This window comes from Bufo bufo, chromosome 3 (assembly GCF_905171765.1).
Source record: "Bufo bufo chromosome 3, aBufBuf1.1, whole genome shotgun sequence".
Lineage (NCBI taxonomy): Eukaryota > Metazoa > Chordata > Amphibia > Anura > Bufonidae > Bufo > Bufo bufo.
Window position 1 is genome coordinate 680,006,027 of NC_053391.1, and position 23,915 is coordinate 680,029,941.

Consider the following 23,915-nt stretch of genomic DNA (forward strand, 5'->3'; position numbering starts at 1 on the left):
TACATTACTTATCCTGTACTGATACTTAGTTACATCCTGTATTATACTCCAGAGCTGCACTCACTATTCTGCTGGTGGAATCACTATGTACATACATTACATTACTTATCCTGTACTGATCCTGAGTTACATCCTGTATTATACTCCAGAGCTGCACTCACTATTCTGCTGGTGGAGTCACTGTGTACATACATTACATTACTTATCCTGTACTGATCCTGAGTTACATCCTGTATTATACTCCAGAGCTGCACTCACTATTCTGCTGGTGCAGTCACTGTGTACATACATTACATTACTTATCCTGTACTGATCCTGAGTTACATCCTGTATTATACTCCAGAGCTGCACTCACTATTCTGCTGGTGCAGTCACTGTGTACATACATTACATTACTTATCCTGTACTGATCCTGAGTTACATCCTGTATTATACTCCAGAGATGCACTCACTATTCTGCTGGTGGAGTCACTGTGTACATACATTACTTATCCTGTACTGATTCTGAGTTACATCCTGCATTTTACTCCAGAGCTGCACTCACTATTCTGCTGGTGGAGTCACTGTGTACATACATTACATTACTTATCCTGTACTGATCCTGAGTTACCTCCTGTATTATACTCCAGAGCTGCACTCACTATTCTGCTCTGCTGGTGCAGTCACTGTGTACATACATTACTTATCCTGTACTGATCCTGAGTTACATCCTGTATTATACTCCAGAGCTGCACTCACTATTCTGCTGGTGCAGTCACTGTGTACATTACATTACATTACTTATCCTGTACTGATACTTAGTTACATCCTGTATTATACTCCAGAGCTGCACTCACTATTCTGCTGGTGGAGTCACTGTGTACATACATTACATTACTTATCCTGTACTGATCCTGAGTTACCTCCTGTATTATACTCCAGAGCTGCACTCACTATTCTGCTCTGCTGGTGCAGTCACTGTGTACATACATTACTTATCCTGTACTGATCCTGAGTTACATCCTGTATTATACTCCAGAGCTGCACTCACTATTCTGCTGGTGCAGTCACTGTGTACATTACATTACATTACTTATCCTGTACTGATACTTAGTTACATCCTGTATTATACTCCAGAGCTGCACTCACTATTCTGCTGGTGGAATCACTATGTACATACATTACATTACTTACCTTTGGCTTCAGAGTAGAATTCTCTCAGCAGCCCTTGCTTGTTCACTGTCTGCACAGAGCTCTTAAAGGGGCTGTCTGATCATGACATTGGCTAGGATATGCCACAGATGTTAGGTGCATATTCCACTCCTGGGACCAACTCCTATTGGCAGAACCCCCCAAAGTAAAGTAAAGCACACTGCGCAAGCGCAGCCGCACCGCTATAAGAGTTTTGAAAATAGAAAATGGTACTTTATCGGCTATTTTTGGAACTCCCCTAGAAGTGAATGGAGGGCAGCCAGACATGAATAGTGCACTGTCCCTCGCTTTGCAGGCCCCATTCTGAAGATAGGAGCAGGTCCCAGAGGTAGGGCCTGCACCGTTCTGACATTGGCGGCACATCCTAGCGCTTTGCCACCAATGCCTGAGATGAGACAACCCCTTTAAAGACTTGCATTCTGCACGGTGTTTCTTTACACCAGACGGTGTTACAATCTGATATAGGAAGAAGTAACTGCCCCCCTGCTTTTTGTCCACAAGCTTTCTGATGGCTTGCAACTGGTTAATAACGGAAACCATCAGCATGCTTTTTTATATATATTTTTTATACAGTGCGATCAGTTTCGGCAGTTCGGTAGAAGTCAGTGGTGCGTTGGTGAAGAGCCCCAGCAAAAAACAGAATGTGGAGCTGAAGGCCGAGGAGATTCGTGTAACAGGAGACTGTGACTCCAAGGTAGGAAGGGGTGAAAAGTGTGGGACGCACACGGACCGCAAACTGTGTGCATGCACCCTTAAGGCACGTTCGCTTGGTGCCGCTGCGGCAGAAATCTTTTCGCAGTCCTTTGGCCCACGGATTCTCATATGGTTTCACTGTGTGGGTGTGCTCTGCCTGGTGCAATGTCAGCTCTTTTTCCCCTCTCACAGCATCCAACCTCACAGACACGGAGGAAAGGATGTGATATCTCTAATATGTAATTGCTGGGGTTTTGTTTTGTTTTTTTGCAGGAATTTCCCTTTAAAATTAAAGAACATCACCCTCCAGAATATGTCCGCCAGTTTCCTCACCTCCGCTGCAGGACAAACGCATTTGGTTCGTTACTCAGGGTCCGCAGTGAAGCCACGTCGGCCATCCACCAGTTCTTCAAGGTTTGGAGGTTTCCTCTTTGGTCTGTGTGAAGCTGAGGGTTGGCTTCATGTTTAAAGAATCCCTGGTGAGCGGCTGCTTGCCTGAGCAGATCGTCTTGATTACGATCTCCTGTTTTCTGTATGCAGCTTCTGTGCAAATGAATGGGTCTCCATGGTTACAGACTACAAACAAGCCCTACGTAGTCTGATCCTGCAGTCATATGTAACTTTCTGAAGTCTGCCTCCCTTCTACTGTCTGTCAGAGGGAGTGACCGCAGGATGAAACTTCACAGGGTTCGCTTGTTTAATCCGTAGCTATAGGTCTCCGTAGGAGCTGCGTACACAAAACGGTAGGAGATTTTAATCAAGATTATTTGCAAGGTTGCCTTTTAACAGCGTGGAAGGAAAAAAATATGCTTGCAAAAGTTTACATTCCCTTTAAAGGGGTTGTGCCAAGTTTCTAAGTTATCCCCTTTTCGATCAGATAGGGGATAACTAGCTGTTCGCTGGGGGTCCAACCGCTGGGACCCCCACCGATCCCAATCACTGATGCCTTGTTCCCATGTTGTGATGGAGCGGCAGGCTGTGCATGCGCACTGATGCTCCATTTATTCTCTGAAGTAGCCAAGTACAGTGCTCAGCTATCCCTGGCACTCCCATAGAGAATGAATGGAGCGTCAGTGCACATGCACAACCTGCCGCTCCATCACAACGGGGCCCCCGTTCTCAGGATCGGTGGGGGTCCCAGCGATCAGACCCACTGCGATCTGCTTGTTATTAGCTATCCTGTGGGTAGGGGATAACTTAGCACACAACCCCTTTAACTGTGACCACCAGGACCGGTAGAGGCAGCCGCAGTGTTTTTGTGTTCATTCCTGGGTGCTTAGCAGTCTCTGACAGCCAGGCACCCGACATTCGGGTAGGTGGCTTAAAGGTTTTGTCCGGCCTAGGAGCCCACTGCCCCAATGGTCAGAACCTAAGCCTATTTTTAAAAAAAAGTGCCATTACCCTATTCCTGGCCTCTTCCAGTTCCTGCGGAAGTGGTTTAGCCCCTCTTGGTGACCTCTGCGCCCAATCCCTGGCTTCAGCAGCCACATTTGCAAGAATGGCAAGTCACTGCTAGGCCGGATATAATGGCTTCTGGATTTAACCACCAGGACCACCTGCCAGGTACAGTGGGTGGTCCATAAGAGGTTAAACTTTACTCAGTACCCATTGAAATCAATGGATGCTCGGTGTAAACTGCATTCCTCCAGTGTTGGAGCCACTCATTATAGAAGCTCTGGAGAATCAAAAAAAGATCGCCATGGGGGTGTCAAATATTTCCTTCAGCCGTACTAAAGCTACTTTCACACTTGCGTTGTTAATTCCGGTATTGAGATCCGGCAGAGGATCTCAATACCCGAATTAAACGGATCCGTTTTGATTTTACACATCAGGATGCATAAGTTCCGTTAGTATGCTGTTATGTGAAATCAGAACGGGGAAAAAAAACGGATCCGTAACTAAATACATTGAAAGTCAATAGGTGACGGATCCGGTATTTTAGGCTCCTAAAAAAACATAGCCGACACCATTGACTAGTTTTTATTCCCCATTTTTATGACCAGACACAAAACTGCAGCTTGTCTGGGCACAAAACGGAATGCTGACGGAACGGAAGACGTCCTGATGCATCCTGGACGGATCTTTTTCCAATCAGAATGCATGAGGACGAAACGCAAACTTTTTTTTTTTCCGGTATTGAGATCCTCTGCCGGATCACAATACTGGAAAACAACGCCAGTGTGAAATTAGCCTTAGTCAGGGGTTGTACAAGTCGCCATAGGCGTAGTAGGTTTTTTCCCACACAAATCTCTCCGTCCTTGTTCTCTGTCCATTATGATAGTTGATTAGGAATTATCACAAATTGGGGATTATTATTATAAGCTGCATTTAACCACTGTTACCACCAGGTGGCGCGGCTTTCCATCCATATTTTTATTGCACTGAAAACTGATCGTCTATAAAGTACAATTCAAAGATGGCAACTAATTAAGATGCTATTAACCCCTTCTCGTTACCTAGTCACATAGTGATGCACCCCTCCCTCCCCCCCATATTTATTGAGCGCTCTTAAATATGTATATTTATTAAACTATTTCAGGTCGCCTAATATCTTACTCTGAATTATTAGGAATACTCATAGAAACATAGAATGTGTCGGCAGATAAGAACCATTTGGCCCATCTAGTCTGCCCAATATAAATTATCTATCCAAAAAAAAAATATGAGTGATACTTTGTTCTTTTAAAATCATCACATGATTAAAATAATTATCAATCAGTAATTAGAAGGGATACCAATATATAATTTATATTTACTGTGGATTTTTTTCCTTAGCTGCATTTAACAGTGTGACCACAAGGGGGTGCTCCATACATAAAAATACACTGCTCATATCGCCAGCATCCATGATATCACTGTGCCGGGGTTTATGTTCTACCGTGTAATATTACTCTGTGTTCTCTCCCCCGATAGAGTAATGGATACGTTCACATCCACACCCCCATAATTACCTCTAACGACTGTGAGGGCGCCGGAGAACTCTTCCAGGTGGAGGTAGGTGTGAAGCTTACCCTGCTGTAATATCCAAGAGACATTTCAAACACAAGGAGCCGTTAAAGGGACAGCGGCCCCCGCAGTCTGTCTCCTCTGCATTTGCTTTGCAGGTGAATACAGTCTATTGTTCTCTGTTATCCGCCGTTTCAGGTGGGAGAGGGGCTGAGTGACAGTATTGCCATAGAAACCGGTTGGATGACGTCTAAATTCCCAAAATTGGATCTGATTGGTTGCTGTGGGTGATGGATACCATAGGGCAGAACTATCAAAACTAGTGCAATAGTAAAGTGGAGCAGTGATGGACCAGTGACGTAAAGGGAATATGTCATCGGTATGCCCCATTATGGACTGGAGCTGTCCCTTTTGGCCCCTCTAGGTGCAGCATCAATAATTCACCACTAGGGGGGGCACCCTCTCACTTACTATTTTTATTTTTATTTCTTCATCTCATAGGCTTCAAACAGAGACGGCACGCAGGAGGATGGCGGCTTTTTTGGAGTCCCCGCTTACCTTACTGTGTCTGGACAACTGCACCTGGAGGTCATATCAGGGTAATGCACTTTTTTAAAGAAATTTTGGAAAGCTGATTGAGTATCTGCATTGGCAGGATTTTTTAGTAGACTGCAAGGCCTTAGATACGGCCCCTGACTCTATCTAAGGGCCACATATTACATTCAGCATGTAGCGTTTGCATGAGCGACATGCATGACCACGTTCCAGGTGGTCAGCTCTCTGGCCTGGACCTCCGTCTATGTAGCAGCATCAGGGGCGGACTGGCCATGGACCCTACAGGGAAATTCCCGGTGGTCCGAAGCCCAGAGGACCAGCAAGGCCTCCTTATGCCACTGATGCTCTCAGCATTAATTGATGTAGGAGTATCAGGCACTTATACACCTGGCCGGCGGCTGCAGATGCCCTGCTGAGTTCAAGTCGTCAGGATGGTGGTAGCATTGAATACTGCAGTATTTTATGCTGCACTGTGGTATTTGGATCCGCTGGGGCGGTATTGTGTGCTGCACTATAGCATTGCTGGCCCCGACTACTTCTGTTGTCCCTGCCTAATTGTATCGCTCCATCTTCTTTCAGTTTGGACCCACCTACAACATGGGGCCACTTTAAGTTCCCAGTCCGCCCCTGAGCAGTGTAATCCCGGAGGTCACACCTCTCACTTATACTTTTATGAACTGTCTAATTGATAACCTCCCTTGTATTTTATTCAGGGGGTTCAGGAAAGCCTTCACCTTTGGCCCCACATTTCGAGCAGAGAATTCCCAGAGTCGGAGGCATCTGGCCGAGTTCTACATGGTGGAAGCAGAAGTCTCCTTCACAGAGAGCTTGGAGGACATACTGCAGGTTGGAGCTGGGAGGGGTCCTGTCTTCTTCTGTCAAGCTGTAAAAAAATAATCTTCAAGTGCTGCATCTGGTAAAACTGGATGACAACTGATATGGCTGACAACCATTTCCAGCCAGCTTTCTAAAGATTTCTGAACGGTAGGTCTGTGCAGCTAAATAACGGTACAGATCTACCGTCCACGAGTCTGGGAAAGGGCTATTCCTTTGTTAGGATTTGCCACCACTTTATGATTGGTGGGGGTGTGACCTCTAGGACCCCCACCACTCCTGAGGCGGTAGTAGTGGTAGTGATAAGGCGGCAGTAGTGGTAGTGATAAGGCGGCAGTAGTGGTAGTGATAAGGCGGCAGTAGTGGTAGTGATAAGGCGGCAGTGGTGGTAGTGATAAGGCGGCAGTAGTGGTAGTGATAAGGCGGCAGTAGTGGTAGTGATAAGGCGGCAGTAGTGGTAGTGATAAGGCGGCAGTAGTGGTAGTGATAAGGCGGCAGTAGTGGTAGTGATAAGGCGGCAGTAGTGGTAGTGATAAGGCGGCAGTAGTGGTAGTGATAAGGCGGCAGTAGTGGTAGTGATAAGGCGGCAGTGGTGGTAGTGATAAGGCGGCAGTAGTCCTGTCTTATCGCTGCTTCCCATTTCCTCAGCACAGCTGTGCCCGGCTACCTGCTGTGTAGTGAACTGTAGTCCCATCTTAGTGACTATGGCAGGCTGCACTTCCCTGCACAACCAGGTGGCCCGATGCCGCACTGTGCGGAGAACGCAGCTCTATACCGGCACTGTAGCCCCTTGGTGTGAGTTCAGGCCCTCTGGCAGCCGCCTACAGCAGTTGTCATGACCAACCCAGGAACCTGTGCAAGAAATAACTCTCCTATCTATGTCCTGTGCAGATTCCCAGGTCGGGCCAACCACTACCCTAGACCTAATCTTTCAGCCAGGCTGCAGAATTGCCCTGCTAGAAGACTATGGAGAATATGTGGCTTGGTACCGACTAGGGAGCAGCTTGGGCACCTTGATTTTCCGCATTCTCCTGGGTTTCCACTTTACATGTTTAAATAGTATAACATTATAATATTTCACTTCCTCGCAGAGTTTCATCCTGTGGCCCCTTGCACGTCATTCTACTTTCTTTTTCTAGGTGATGGAGAATCTATTTAAAGACACAACCACAACGTTACTGTCCAATTGCCCTGACGAGATGAACTTTTTCTTTAAACATGTATCGCCGGGACAGCAGGTGGGTGCGGGAGGACCTGGCATGTCTGTACATTGTCTCTATAGCCCATTGATTTGTCTGGACACCATGTAATACTTCATTTCGCCTGTGGTGGTGCTGTAGGGAAGTTGCTTCCCACACAGATTACAGTTGATCACTAGGGATCCCAGGAGATGGAAACCTGGTCGTCAGCTCAGTGTTCAGAGACCAGTCAGGGGCAGCACGTGACTCCCGGGAGTCGATTTCTCCAAATGAGTATATGGTGCAAAGAAGCACATACCCCCCCTCTCTCTCTCTAACCTCCAGTCCCATGATCAATGTCATCGGAGGAACTAAACTGCCAGGATCAGAGTTATTTCTGATCCAGGTCGCTGCAGACGGGTATCCTCTGTATAAGACAACCATGTATGGAGCAGGCTCAGCTGCTGAGCCCCCGACATGTCCCTGGACACATGTACCATGATGTCACTGAAGGGTTAAAGTCGTTCACGTCTCGGCTGCCGGCAGCACTGTTTTCTTATTAATGGATATGTTTGTCGTCTAACCTGTCAAACCTGTCAGTTAAGCGGCATCGGCTAACGACACATCAGGAAGCAGTCACCAGCTCACCACTTAGACCTGCTGCTGGAGCGCCTCTTCCTGAACCCCTGCCCGGCATGATGCCCCCAAATCATCACTATAATTACCCCATATGCCAGCCACAGCTGCTCACAAATATGTCAGCCACGGATGCCCCCAAAATAATATGCCAACCTCAGATGCCCTCAAAATGATATGCTAGTCATAGATGCCCACACATATGCCCCCAAAATACTATGGTAGCCACAGATACCCCCAAAATAATAAAAGTTGTACTCCCTACGATCCCCCAACAAGCGCTGCTATTGAGTCCCTACACAGCTGGCATCCTGATGACGACATCGTAGCCTGCGCCTCTACTCGGTCTCCTGTACTGTACGCCACCGGTTTAAAGCAGCCATGAGATGGAGAGTGGCAAGGCAGCCTGTCGCTCTCTGCCCTACCACAGAGGTCAGCTGTACGGCCGTCCTGTGGACACTGATACAGTCGAGAGTGGTGTTTACCAGGGAATCGCCATTTGTCCCTTGGTGGGCGCCACCATGTGAGTGTGCCCTGTGACCATCACCCCTCCTCCCCCTGCACACCTGCTAGCTACACCACCACTGGGACCCGCACCAATAATTTCTATGGGGCTGACAATGAATGGGAGCAGTGGCCGCTCAAGCGTGGTGCGCCCCTATTAACTTCTATGGGGAGAGCGCTTGGCAGTGGCCGGACCCGGGGAAACTCGTGGTCCTCTAGCCACTACTTTCTCCGCTCCATTCCCAGCTATGGGACCCGCACCTATCGGACAATGGGGACATATCCTAGCGATATACCCCCATTGTCTCAGGCCAAACGTGCGCCATCATTTGCGACTTTTAACTTCTAACGTGTCAGTAAAAGAGGGACACGGCCTCTCACTGCCCGATGGATTTGCTGCTGTAAATGGTAATTCAAATCTGCTCCGTCCCATCTCATTTGATTACTTTTTCTCCTTTCTTCACAAGGGCCGGCTGGAGAGAATGACAAAGAACAAGTTTATTGTGTAAGTATTGTGTAAGTAAGAATTCAATAAGTTTCATCCTTGCCTTCCAGTACCTATTGGGTTAGAAAGAGCCAGCTTCAAAGGTATATGGGCCCTTGGATGGGGCCCTTGTGATACACCGCCTCAGCTTGAAACATGGGGAACTCATTTGTTGCCCGTAGCAGCCAATCAGAGCTCAGCTTTCATTTCTCAGACAGATCTAGTGCAATAAAAGCTGCGCTGTGATTGGTTGTTATGGGCAAGAAAGACCTTTTCTCCTCATGTAGAGGTCACACGGGGCCCCCAGGCCCTTCAATGTGCCCAGAGTTATCCACTGATACTGGCCCTGGTATGGACTACATAAATTTGCCCCAGAGGGGAAAACTAATGCTAGAGTCAGCGCTTAGACCAGGGATGCCCAACCTGCGGCCCTCCAGCTGTTGCAAAACTAAAACTCCCAACATGCTCTGCTATCTGTAGGCTGTCTGGGCATGCTGGGAGTTGTAGTTTTCTCACTCGTATCATTGGGGGGGGGGGGGGGACCGTGGGTATAGCTGCTGCTGCCGCTAGGAGGCGACACTAGGCTAAAAAGTGTTAGCTCCTCCCACCGGCTATATCCCCTCCAGCCTGGAGAGAGCATATCAGTTGCTCTGCAGGGTCAATTCTGCTATTGTTTGTTTTTTGTTTATTTCGTTTCTTTTTCAGGATGGGGGAACAGGGCCGCCTGGGCTCCCTGTTCTCCCGGGGACCATGGCCTGGGTCGGCTTCCCTCCCAGTCCTGCTTCCCCAAGAAGAAAAAGAGGACCAGGGCAGCCTCGCTCCCCTGCTTCCCGCCAGCCAAGGGGTCACCTGGATTCGGCCCTCCCTCATTGCCAGCTTCCTGCCACTTCGGTGCCAGCAGCTGAAGAGGTGACCCTGCTGGACCCATCGAGGGAGGGTGAACAAAAGAGGAGGAAGATGGGGTGAGTAGGCCTGCTCCCCTTTTTCCCTCCCTGGAGCCCAAATGTTCTCTCCTCGGACAAGCTTTTTTGCATGCGAGTGTTGGGAACGATGGTCTCTTCCTCTGAGGCACTTCCGTTCGTGCAATTTCACACTGGTCCTCTCCAGCGGGCGATCTTCTCATCCTGGGACAAGACACCAAGTTCCTTGGACCATACCATCGCCCTTCCTCCGCAGGTGCGGTCAGGTGGTGGCTCTCGACTCCAACCTTGGTCTCCGGCAAATCCTTTCTCCCAGTCTTCTGGTCGGTCATCACTACTGATGCCAGCCTCCTCAGATGGGGTGGAATCTTCCCACCTCGGACAGTTCAAGGCAAATGGTCTCTGTTGAAATCCAGACTGCCCATCAACGTCCTGGAACTTCGGGCCATCCATCTGTCTCTGCTTCATTAGACTCCTCTGCTTCATTAGACTCCTCTCCTGAGAGGACTGCCGGTCCGGATCCAGTCAGACAATGCCACAGTGGTGACGTACATCAACAACCAGGGGGGAACCCGCAGTCGGACGGTGATGGCGGAGTCAGCCAAAATTCTAAAGTGGGCGGAGGAACATGAACCAGCGCTATCGGCAGTCTACATTCCAGGAGTGGAGAATTGGATGGCGGACTTCCTCAGCCGGAAGACCGTGGACCTGGGCGAGTGTTCTCTGCACCCAGAGGTGTTCGACTCCATCTGTCACCGTTGGGGCCATCCGGACGTGGATCTGATGGCATCCAGGATCAACCACAAGCTTCCCACCTTCATTTTGCGGACAAGAGATCCCTGGGCATGCGCAGTAGATGCACTGGTGGCCCATGGGACCGCTTTTCCCTCTTGTACGTCTTCCCCCCTCTCCCTCTCCTACCCCGGGTCCTTCGCAGGATCAAGAGGGAGGGCATCCAGATGATTCTCATCGCCCTAGATTGGCCACGCCAAGCCTGGTACACCGATCTCATCCTTCTCCTAGGAGATGCTCCGTGGCCGCTTCCGCTCAGGGACGACCATCTCTTTCAGGGACCCGTCTTCCACCAGCATTTGCAATTGCTACGTTTGACAGCGTGACTATTGAAACCACCATTCTCGGGCGGGGTTTCTCCAATGGAGTCGTTCGCCCCATGATTAAGGCCAGGAAGCCAACGTCGTCCAAGATATATCACAGGACTTGGAAGTCTTTCCTGTGCTTCTGTGCGGACCATCGCCTCCCTCCGCTCCCTTTCTCCCTTCCCACAATCCTCTCCTTTTTGCAAATGGGACTGGATTTGGGTCTTGGTCTTAGTTACCTAAAGGGGCAGGTGTCAGCGCTTGTGATCTTTTTCCAGCGAACTCTGGCGCAAAAGGCCCTGGTTAAGACCTTTCTCCAAGGGATGGCTCATACTGTCCCCCCTTATCGCCCCCCTTTACCCTCTTGGGATTTGAACCTTGTGCTTGGTTCTCTCCAGTCAGCTCCCTTCGAGCCTCTGGACATGGTTTCTCTCCGCCTTCTTTCCTGGAAAGTGGCCTTTCTGGTGGCGGTCACCTACATCAGGCGCGTGTCGGAATTGGCGGCGCTCTCCTGTAGGGAGCCCTTTCTTATTCTGCACCAAGAGATGGCGGTGCTTCGCCCTGTGCCTTCCTTTCTTCCGAAGGTAGTCTCTGCCTTCCATGTCAACGAGGACATCGTTCTCCCCTCATTTTGCCCCTTGCCTTCACATCATAGGGAACGGTCCCTCCACCAGCTGGACGTGATTCGTGCCCTGCAGATTTATTTATCCGCTTCAGAGTCGTTCCGGCGTACCGACTCACTGTTCGTTATTCTTGAGGGACTTCGCAAGGGTTTGGCAGCCTCCAAAGGAATGATTACCAGGTGGATCCGCTTGGCCATTGCCGAGGTGTATCGCTCTCGGGGCAAGGCTCCGACCCTCCATATCACGGCTCACTCGACCAGGGCGATGGGCGCTTCTTGGGCCAATTTCCACCAGGCTTCCCCTTTACAGTTGTGTAAAGCGGCAACCTGGTCTTCCTTGCACACTTTCACCAAGTTATACCAGGTGCATACCTTTTCATCGGCAGACGCCGCTCTGGGCCGCAAGGGTCTTGCATCGGCAGACGCCGCTCTGGGCCGCAAGGCTGCGACTTCCATGGGCGTGTGGTTTCTCCCTACCGTGGACTGCTTTGGGACATCCCACAGTTCTGTGTCCCCCAATGATACGAGCAAGGTGGACTCACCTGTAAAATCTCTTTCTCGCTGAGTTCCCACCCGTTGTTTTTGTTTCTAATTTTGCCGCAGGTGACGGCAGTTGATTAACTGGTAAGGTCCTCAGTTTTGGGTTCGGACCCACTGGTTATTGTTATGTTATTTCATTTCTGATTTCTTTTCCTCCTACTGCTTGTGCACAAACTGATATGCTCTCTCCAGGCTGGTGGGGATATAGCCGGCGAAGGAGCTAACACTTTTTAGCCTAGTGTCGACTACTAGCGGCAGCAGCAGCTATACCCACGGTCCTGTGTCCCCCAATGAACTCAGCGAGAAAGAGATTTTACAGGTGACTTCACAAAAATCTCGTTTTGCAACAGCTGGAGGGCCGCAGGTTGGGCATTCCTGTCTTAGACCATACTGTACACTTCAGTTTTATGGACACCCCGGGGGTGTGAATGGAGTAGAAGGCATAGATCAGTCCATGTAGTCCTTGTAGTTATAATAGTTGGCCATCCCAACGCTGGCAGGCCACCACACAACATCAGTGGTGGTGCGCCATTGTTCTCATAATATTCACGCTTCCTAATCTCATTCCTGAGGAAACACCTGGCTTAATCTTAGGTGTCGAAACGCGTTGGGTCGGCAGTAGGGAATTAGTTTTCTGAGATAGATAGTATCTCGGTCTCTATTAGTGATAGGAGATAGAGGGGATTCTTTTTTCTTTTTTTTTTCGTTTAATGCTTTATTTATAGCAATATGAAACAATTACATATTCAATCAGTAGTTTCATTAATAAATTTCTCCCGATTCCCACCCAACCCCCCCTATCCCCATCCACCCCCCCCTATCCCCATCCACCCACACAAAAAAAAAAAAAAAACGTAAAGTGGAAGAAGGATGGAAGTTGGTATGTAGATCCTACCAGTCTCCCCATATTCTGGACCATTTTTCTTCAGAGTTCCTTTGTTTATATAAAATATTCTCATATCGCTTGACCATATTTACTAAGTGTAGCCAGTCCTTAATTTTTGGAGTATTTTGAGAAAGCCAAGCTCGGGTAATAAGGAGTCTGGCTAAGAACATAATCTTAACCAAAAGAATTTTCCGGTACTTATGGCAGTTTAGCTTGGAGAAATCAAGAGTATCCAAAAGTCAGATGGGTCACTATCTTCAATTTAAAAAAAAAAAAATAAAGTCATTTATTGAACTCCAATATGTTTTTAAATCCGGACACCACCAGAAAATGTGAAAAAAATCCACCCCCCTGTGAATCACACCGGGGGCAGTTCGAGAGTTCTCATAAACCACATTTTCTCGCTCATATCATTGGGGGACACAGGACCGTGGGTATAGCTTGCTGCTGCCACTAGGAGGCGACACTAGGCTGAAAGCTGTTAGCTCCTCCCCTGCAGGCTATACCCCCTCCAGCCTGGAGAGAGCATATCAGTTTTTAGCTTAGTGTCGTAGGAGGCAGACCTCCCTGCTTTGCAGGGTGGCGTTTTTATTTTTTCTTCTGATTTTTTTTATCTTTAATTCACAGACTACTGGAAGGGGGCACAGGGTCGCCTGCGTCCCTGTATCCCCGGGAGGCTGGCCGGTGTATCTAAGTCACCGCCTTGCCTCCCCCAAGAAGGCAAAGTGGACCAGGGCAGCCTCGCTCCCCTGCTTCCCCCCAGCAAGAGGGCCACCCTCTCTTCAGCCCTTCTCTGCCCGGACCCCTGTCGCATGGTGCCAGCGGTCATAGGGTGGCCCTGCTGGTGTTGCATCATAGGGTGAAGAACACGGATAAAGACAGGTAAGTAATCTGCTTCATCCCCCTAGCTGCAGGAGAACTCCTCCATCTTCCACCCCCCCCCCCCCCCCGGCCGTCAGCCCGATCTCTGGCCTCACTGCTCTCGCCGCACGGCCGCTCTGCGGCATATCGGGTCTATTTATTAGAGGCGGCGGCATAGCACACATTACCTTTTAGCCGCAGCGGTTCCAGTACCGCTGTGGTCAGGGCCGGACATGGGGATCATAGGCGTTCTGACCTCACTTCAGCATAGGCTGCCGTTCCTGGGCTGGAAGGGGGTGTGGCTTGTCGTTCCCGGGCTGGAAGGGGGCGTGGCTTGTCGATCCCGGGCTGGAAGGGGCGTGGCTTGCAGTTCCCGGTCTGGAAGGGGGCGTGGCTTGTCGGTCCCGGGTTGGAAGGGGGCGTGGCTTGCCGGTCCGGGCTGGAAGGGGGCGTGGCTTATTCTCCCACCCTGATTCAGCTTCCTGATTCTTCCTCTGCACTGCGTGGGTAGGATACAGGACCTGGGACCTCCATACTGGTAGGCAATCGATACCCCCATCCAGCAGGAGATTTGACCATGTCTGACCCCGCCACTGACCCCCACCGACCCCCACCAGGCACCCTGTAGGACCACTTACTATGCCTGCTCCTTATGTTCGGAGAAATTCCCTCGCGGTCAGTCACTATCACTGTGCTCTGCATGTCAGAAACCTGCACAGAGCCATCCCCCTAGGGCACAACAGCCCACAGAAGCCCTGGAGCGGCCTGTCCAGGGGGAACCAGACTGGGCAAGGTCCCTGTCACGGGCAGTGGAAGACCTCTCAAAAATCTCCCATTCCACCCTTTCATTGCTGGGTCGTTTGGTAGAGAAATCACCACCGGCGCAACCCGCACAGTCGCATAGCGCACAAACCAGAGGTAGATTTCCTAGTAAGCGCCCCAGAGCAGGCACCCATTCCTCCTCTGACGCCTCAGCATCCCCCCCTGCTCCTGGATCCCATTCACAGACGTCCTCCCTTTTAGGCGACGCACTGTCAGAAGGAGAGCTTGGGGATTCGGATGCAGATATGGATCCGGAGCACTCTTCTCAGATTGCATCCATGGTGGATAGCCTGATATCGGCAATAAGGGACACCTTCCAGGTTCAGGAGGACCTTCCCTCCACTAGCCAACAAGGGGTGTCATTTCTGCATACAAAGCAGAACCCCAAATCGTTCCCATTACACGACGATTTTTCTATCGTTGTCACGAAGGCTTGGGACCAGCCAGGTTTGCGTTTCATTATTCCGAAACGCCTAGACCTACTCTACCCTTTTCCAAGCTCGGGTAATAAGGAGTCTGGCTAAGAACATAATCTTAACCAAAATAATTTTCCGGTACTTATGGCAGTTTAGCTTGGAGAAATCACTTAGTATCCAAAAGTCAGAGGGTTCACTATCTTCATAATAAAAAAAAAAATGTGCAAAAAATCCGCCCCCCTGTGAATCACACCGGGGGCAGCTTGAGAATTCTCATAAACCACATTTTTTGAGCCAAGTAGGAGTGATATAGACTCTGTGTATAATATTAAATTGTATCAATATATGATTAAAATTGTGCGAAACTAATTTTAAGTGAGTACCTATATTACCCCACCCCTGTGACATAATCATTGGGCAGTCAGTTTCCCAAGCTCTCTGGCCCGGTAAAACAGTCTTGTAAAAAAAAGTGCATTAATGAATAATTTATATAATTAGGAAATTTTACCCTTATAACCATTACTTCCAAACAAATCATTTAAAGGTGAAGAAGTGTCTATCTCCAACAGTGAAACTTCTCTTACACTTGAGAGCGCTGAGTGTATCTAAAAGTATCAGAACCAGCTTAGATTATCTAAATTCCCCAATAGTGCCATACTCGAGAGGGACAGTTCCTCTCCGTTCTTTACTACCTGTGATAAATACATAATATTAGATTTTTGCCAGAACTTATCCCCAAGTAGTTTATCAACCTCCTGTAAAAAAAAAGTGTGCCAAAGAGGAGGGCACCGAAAAGAGAGAGAGGGGATTCTTGATATTGTACTAGAGCTGTACTCCATGCAGCCCACAACAGGGCGGCTGGGTGGAGCGGGTGGCTGGCTAGCACTCGTTTAATAGCTGCAATGTCAGCCACATATAGCTACTTCAAGTGGCGTACTACATTTACCTTATCATTGTACACGCTTTTAAAGTACTATTAAAAGTTATGTTTTAATGCTGTTCCTTTTCAGTTAGCTACATACAAATATATTGCAGCTTCTACCTCTTCACCTGCATTTAGTGAGCCCTAGTTATAATACTAAGTTGTGCCCCAGTATAGATATTAGCGCCCAGTTGTGCCCCCATACCTATATAATCGACCCCCAGTTGTGCCCCCATATTTGAAATGGCTGAAATACCGTAAGCCATTCCAGCCAACTTTTGCTTTGTTTGTGGGCGGCATAACACCACCTTTTGGTTGGCCTACTTTGAGCCAGTATGTAAGAACACCTAAAACTCATGCCCCTTATCCTGCCAATAGAGAAATAGAATCTCCCTTAATGCGGATGCAAAGTCGTGAGTCTTTATTGGAAAATGCGGCTGTACAAGTGTGACATTTCGGCCACGCAGGGCCTTTATCAAACTACAGCGAAACAAAAATAACATAAACAGAAGGTAAGTTCATATGACGAGCACCACGATTAGTGGTGTATAAAAACCATGTGTAGCAAGCGACGTGAGAAGATTAAACAGATCTATATCTGGTGTTTGTTTAGTGGTTTGGATCCAGAGTCCGGTGACCCGGCGGCATAGAAGGGCTGAATATCTATCAAGGTGATAAGGAACAGGACGCATAAGTATTGTAAAATATATTACATTACTAGATTATAAATGAGCAGCATTGCTTACCAGAGGATAACTATCCTGACTATAATACAGAAAAAATGGAGGTACATAACAGGCAACAGTAATGGTCATATGGATGATGTTAGGACATACATAAGTGTAGGTGTAAAATCCAGAATATTATAAGAATATTAGAACGCTAGAATACCTGATGCCGCAGAAAGTAGAATATCCTTGAATGGCTGCGCTGTTGGAGAAGTGCCTCAGCACTGTGCAGTGAGGCGCCACGTGGAGCGGGCAGCACGCCCTTTAGTAGGACGCGCTGACCGAGGAGAGAGTGTTGCGGACGCGCATCGGCTCACAGAGCGTGTCAAGCTTCACTCTGGTAAGAGACAGGGTTGGAGCGCTCTTCTACAAGAAATGTGTAGCGGACACCAGGGTTACTGGGGAAAGGGAAGGGCAAATGATACAGCACTAGATATGGGGGGGTAAGTAGATTAAGTACATTGACAAGGCAATGAATTGAATACATTTATATCACAATATGTATCAGAGTCGCCACAATTGATCGTTACTCACTGGTTAATATTAATAGTTATTATTGGTTATTATACACTGTTAATATACTCTGACAAAGCAATGTATGTTACAATGTTATAATGTGTATCAGGTTTGCCCCAATTGATGATTATTCACAGATAAAAGGACCACACAACCCAGCACACAAATCTCCGTAGGCCTACGTAATAAAAGCCATTTCATGCCTCCCAGGAACCAACCTGCTATTGAGACATTCATTAATCTAATAAAACAGGACGTCACTCAATTCAGGAAAGACCTAGCGGGGGGGGGGGGGGGGGGGATAAAAATCTGAACATAATCTAGAAAACATACAGAGACAGGCCCTTTCCTCCCTGTTAAAGAGGAAGGACCTGGTCCTAAAACCGGCAGATGAAGGAGGGGCCAATTGTGATTATGGATAGGCACAAATATATAGAGGAAGTGCACAGACAGTTGAATGACAAAACGGTCTACACCAAATTACCTAGAGACCCGACTAAACAAATTATGGAGAAAATACAAAAGGTAGTAAACCATTACCACAACCTAAAAGTCATTGACGATTCTACTGCCACCTTCCTATCCAACTCTAACCCTTCAACACCTGTCTTTTACATTCTGCCAAAGATCCACAAAAAATCTCTATAATCCACCGGGACGCCCAATAGTGACCTCAACCAATTCCATCCTCTCCCCGTTAGCGATACTTCTAGAAAAGGTCCTGACCCCAATTATTAAGCAGACAAGATCCTTTCTTACAAATAATAATTGATGGGGCAACCCCGATACACATTATAACATTGTAACATACATTGCTTTGTCAGAGTATATTAACAGTGTATAATAACCAATAATAACTAATAATATTAACCAGTAAGTAACGATCAATTGTGGAGACTGATACATATTGTGATATAAATGTATTCATTGCCTTGTCAATGTACTTAATCTACTTACCCCCCCTTATCTACAGTCGTGGCCAAAAGTTTTGAGAATGACACAAATATTAGTCTTCACAAAGTTTGCTGCTAAACTGCTTTTAGATCTTTGTTTCAGTTGTTTCTGTGATGTAGTGAAATATAATTACACGCACTTCATACGTTTCAAAGGCTTTTATCGACAATTACATGACATTTATGCAAAGAGTCAGTATTTGCAGTGTTGGCCCTTCTTTTTCAGGACCTCTGCAATCCGACTGGGCATGCTCTCAATCAACTTCTGGGCCAATTCCTGACTGATAGCAACCCATTCTGTCATAATCACTTCTTGGAGTTTGTCAGAATTAGTGGGTTTTTGTTTGTCCACCCGCCTCTTGAGGATTGACCACAAGTTCTCAATGGGATTAAGATCTGGGGAGTTTCCAGGCCATGGACCCAAAATGTCAACGTTCTGGTCCCCGAGCCACTTAGTTATCACTTTTGCCTTATGGCACGGTGCTCCATCGTGCTGGAAAATGCATTGTTCTTCACCAAACTGTTGTTGGATTGTTGGAAGAAGTTGCTGTTGGAGGGTGTTTTGGTACCATTCTTTATTCATGGCTGTGTTTTTGGGCAAAATTGTGAGTGAGCCCACTCCCTTGGATGAGAAGCAACCCCACACATGAATGGTCTCAGGATGCTTTACTGTTGGCATGACACAGGACTGATGGTAGCGCTCACCTTTTCTTCTCCGGACAAGCCTTTTTCCAGATGCCCCAAACAATCGGAAAGAGGCTTCATCAGAGAATATGACTTTGCCCCAGTCCTCAGCAGTCCATTCACCATACTTTCTGCAGAAGATCAATCTGTCCCTGATGTTTTTTTTGGAGAGAAGTGGCTTCTTTGCTGCCCTTCTTGACACCAGGCCATCTTCCAAAAGTCTTCGCCTCACTGTGCGTGCAGATGCGCTCACACCTGCCTGCTGCCATTCCTGAGTAAGCTCTGCACTGGCGGCACTCCGATCCCGCAGCTGAATCCTCTTTAGGAGACGATCCTGGCGCTTTCTGGACTTTCTTGGACGCCCTGAAGCCTTCTTAACAAGAATTGAACCTCTTTCCTTGAAGTTCTTGATGATCCTATAAATTGTTGATTGAGGTGCAATCTTAGTAGCCACAATATCCTTGCCTGTGAAGCCATTTTTATGCAGCACAATGATGGCTGCACGCGTTTCTTTGCAGGTCACCATGGTTAACAATGGAAGAACAATGATTTCAAGCATCACCCTCCTTTTAACATGTCAAGTCTGCCATTTTAACCCAATCAGCCTGACATAATGATCTCCAGCCTTGTGCTCGTCAACATTCTCACCTGAGTTAACAAGACGATTACTGAAATGATCTCAGCAGGTCCTTTAATGACAGCAATGAAATGCAGTGGAAAGTTTTTTTTGGGATTAAGTTAATTTTCATGGCAAAGAAGGACTATGCAATTCATCTGATCACTCTTCATAACATTCTGGAGTATATGCAAATTGCTATTATAAAAACTTAAGCAGCAACTTTTCCAATTTCCAATATTTATGTAATTCTCAAAACTTTTGGCCACGACTGTAGTGCTGTATCATTTGCCCTTCCCTTTCCCCAGTAACCCTGGTGTCCGCTACACATTTCTTGTAGAAGAGCGCTCCAACCCTGTCTCTTACCAGAGTGAAGCTTGACACGCTCTGTGAGCTGATGCGCATGCGCAACACTCTCTCCTCGGTCAGCGCGTCCTACTAAAGGGCGTGCTGCCCGCTCTAGGTGGCGCCTCACTGCACAGCGCAGCCATTCAAGGATATTCTACTTTCTGCGGCATCAGGTATTCTAGCGCTCTAATATTCTTGTAATATTCTTTTATCACCTACAGCTTGTATGGATTTTACACCTACACTTATGTATGTCCTAACATCATCCATATGATCATTACTGTTGCCTGTTATGTACCTCCATTTTTTCAGCATTATAGTCAGGATAGTTATCCTCTGGTAAGTGTTGCTGCTCATTTATAATCTAGTAATGTAATATATTTTACAATACTTATGCGTCCTGTTCCTTATCACCTTGATAGATATTCAGCCCTTCTATGCCGCCGGGTCACCGGACTCTGGATCCAAACCACTAAACAAACACCAGATATAGATCTGTTTAATCTTCTCACGTCGCTTGCTACACATGGCTTTTATACACCACTAATCGTGGTGCTCGTCATATGAACTTACCTTTTGTTTATGTTATTTTTGTTTCGCTGTAGTTTGACAAAGGCCCTGCGTGGCCGAAACGTCCCACTTGTACAGCCGCATTTTCCAATAAAGACTCACGACTTTGCATCCACATTAAGGGAGATTCTATTTTTCTATATGCCTGGGGTGGGAACCAGACTCCCAGCACAAGAAAGCGCAGTGCCACGAGGTTCTCTTCTATGTCCTTATCCTGCCAAGCCATGATCCCCCCCCATTCAACAAATTCCAAAAAGTGTCTAGAACACGTAATAAATGCGGTACAAATCATGTAAAACAAGTTTTTGGTGCAAATTGACATAATTACTGAAGCTGACTAAATCTCCCCCAGTACGCAGTGAATTAGCAAATTTGGAGATTCTGTTGCCAATCAGATTAGTCCACCATTTAGTCTAGACCAGGCATGCTCGACCTGCGGCCCTCCAGCTGTTGTAAAACTACAACTCCCACAATGCCCTGCTGTAGGCTGATAGCTATAAGCTGTTCGGGCATGCTGGGAGTTGTAGTTTTGCAACAGCTGGAGGGCCGCAGGTTGAGCATGCCTGGTCTAGGGCTACACCGGCGACATTTGTCGCTGAAAAGTCGCGCCACATTCTTTATAATGATAGTTAATGGTGTTGCACTGCGACATGCCACAACAGTCGCAAAAAAATCCATCCAAATTGGATTTTTGTGCGACAGTCGCAGCATGTCGCAGTGCAACACCATTGACTGTCCTTACAAAAAAATGTTGCACGACATTGGTGTGGCATGAATGTCGCGCTACACATTTCGCAGTGTGGTTGTTCCCTTAGATGCCTTAAAGGGGTTGTCCGTGCTGCGCGGCCTGCCGTACATTGTACATGTGATCATCCTATCCTAGGGTTAGAACCAGCAGCGCGTGCGTGAGTCTGAATCTCTCGCCAGCCAGAGAGTCAGGCTTACGCGTGCGCAGTGGGATTTAACCCCAGGCTAGGATCACTGGTGCAGTGTTAGGCTACTTTCACACTAGCGTTAATATTTTCCGGTATTGAGATCCGTCATAGGGTCTCAATACTGGAAAAAAACGCTTCCGTCTTGTCCCCGTTCATTGTCAATGGGGACAAAATGTAACTGAACAGAACGGAGCGCTCCAAAATGCATTCCGTTCTCATACCGGAGAGCAGCAGCATGCTGCGATTTGCTTTCCGTCCTGTGATGCGGAGCAATGACACAATAGAAAACGGATCCGTCCCCCATTGACTTTCAATGGAGTTCATGACGGATCCGTCTTGGGTATGTTAAAGATAATACAACCAGATCCGTTCTGAACGGATGCAGACGGTTGTATTATCAGTAACGGAAGTGTTTTTGCTGAACCCTGCCGGATCCAGTATAAACACTAGCGTGAAAGTAGCCTTAGGCTGCCACAAGGGATCGCGGCGCAACTCGGAAACCCCTTTAATCCCTAACGACCAGACGCTTTTTTCTGATTTTAAACACCTGGTGATTTTCATTGCCATATTCTTTACATTTTCTTATAAGGGATGGAGCGGTGCTCCGGGGGATCTTTAGTCTTTGGGACCTTCTTTTAGAACCCATCCTGATCCGTCCTTCTCCGCAGCTTTGTCTCTGATCTGTTTGGAGGCTCCTTGGCCTTCATGCTGCTTGATTAGTCGTGTTGTAGACTCCGCGGCCTATCACAGCATGTGACAGATCTTGTGGCACTTTGATGGCATCTTATTTAACTAATTATGTGACTTTGGAAGTTAATTGGTTGACAAGAAGACCTTGTTTAGGAGTTTCATAGCAAAAGGGGGGTGAATACATATGCACTCACGTTTCTTTTATTATTATTATTTTTTTTATTCCCCTGTAACACGCTGTTACTGCTTTGTCAGATCCACTAGATTAATTCCAGGTTTCAACTAAGTCTACTTTCACACTGGCGTTTTGGCTTTCCGTTTCTGAGATCCGTTCAGGGCTCTCACACGCGGTCCAAAACGGATCAGTTTTGCCCTAATGCATTCTGAATAGAAAAGGATCCGCTCAGAATGCATCAGTTTGCCTCTGTTCAGTCTCCATTCCGCTCTGGAGGCGGAAACCAAAACGCTGGCTGCTGTCCGCTTGACGAAACTGAGCCAAACGGTTCCGTCCTGACACACAATGTAAGTCAATGGGGACGGATCCGTTTTCTCTGGCACAATAGAAAACGGATCCATCTCCAATTGACTTTCAATGGAGTTCATGGCGGATCCGTTTTGGCTATGTTACAGATAATACAAACGGATCCGTTCATGACTGATGCATGCGGTTGTATTATTGTAACGGATCCGTTTTTGCAGATCCATGACGGATCCGCCCAAAACGCTAGTGTGAAAGTAGCCTAAACAAAGAGACCACGGGTAGGGGGTGAATACTTTCACAAGGCGCTGTAGCCGGAGGTATGACACTGGGACAAGCTCATGTCCTCTCACTGCAGCCCCCTCTCGGCCGGTGATGACGACAGTCAGGGAAGCACATTCAGTCCCTGACAGTAATTGAGGTGCAGTTAAGACAGTAATTCGGCAGAGCTGGACTGACCTAAATCCCCTAATTGTCAACCAGGAAAGTGCGGCCAGTTAAGTGAAAAACACAGAGGAAGAGGGGGGCGCAGACTTCTCAGAATATCACTTCTGTGGAGAAGACGTCCCGTGTAATTACCCTCAATGGACGGCTCATTTCTTACAGACTGTTCTTTCTCTCTTCCCAGGATGTCTTATACCGAAGCCCTAGAAATTCTCAAGAAAGCGGCGACTTCATTTCAGCACAAAACCGAGGTGGGAGATAGGTCTGAAAATGATTGCGCTCGGTTTTGAAATCACGTAAGGGGGGCCGCGTTTTCTTAAGCAAGAGCCCACACAACCGCCTGGGTGTGTTACGTAAGACATGGCGTGCAGAAGTGAAACTGAGTAAGCGGGATCAGGGAGAGTGTCCTCTTCTGTCTGTTTCTGCGAAAGCTGGGTGACAATCAACACGGCCATCACTTTGGTTTTAGCCTTGCAGGAATGGGTGGGAGCAGTAACTGCAGCTAATTCGGATGTCATTTAGCTTCCTGTGTTACAGATGTCACCGGTCATCAATATCAGATCGGCCGGGGTCCTATTCACTTCAATGGGATGACTCCTTCCTGTTTAAGTGAATACTACAGATGTGTCCTATAGAAGTGAATGGGACTGCTGAGCTGTAATTACACCGTTCACCACTGCAGCGGCGACAGCGAGCAGGTAAACAGTGAAGAAAAGGTATCGCTCGTAAGAGCGCTGCCCTCTCTTCAAACAGCTGATCTGTGGGGGTCCTGGGTGTCAGACCCCTGCCGTTGTGATATTGATGACCTATTCTGAGGAATGAATATAAAAAAAAACAGACGGCTCT

The 23,915-nt window shown here is 47.6% G+C and overlaps 1 protein-coding gene across 1 annotated transcript in view; it reads left to right on the forward strand.

Moving 5' to 3' along the window:
• Positions 1–23,915, forward strand: part of NARS2 (asparaginyl-tRNA synthetase 2, mitochondrial) — a 62,633-nt gene that overhangs the window by 9,782 nt on the left and 28,936 nt on the right. Inside the window, 8 exon segments of the mRNA XM_040426404.1 lie at positions 1,765–1,885; positions 2,158–2,298; positions 4,798–4,878; positions 5,332–5,429; positions 6,099–6,231; positions 7,359–7,457; positions 9,005–9,042; positions 23,254–23,320. Of these exon segments, the coding sequence (XP_040282338.1) occupies positions 1,765–1,885; positions 2,158–2,298; positions 4,798–4,878; positions 5,332–5,429; positions 6,099–6,231; positions 7,359–7,457; positions 9,005–9,042; positions 23,254–23,320 (778 nt within the window).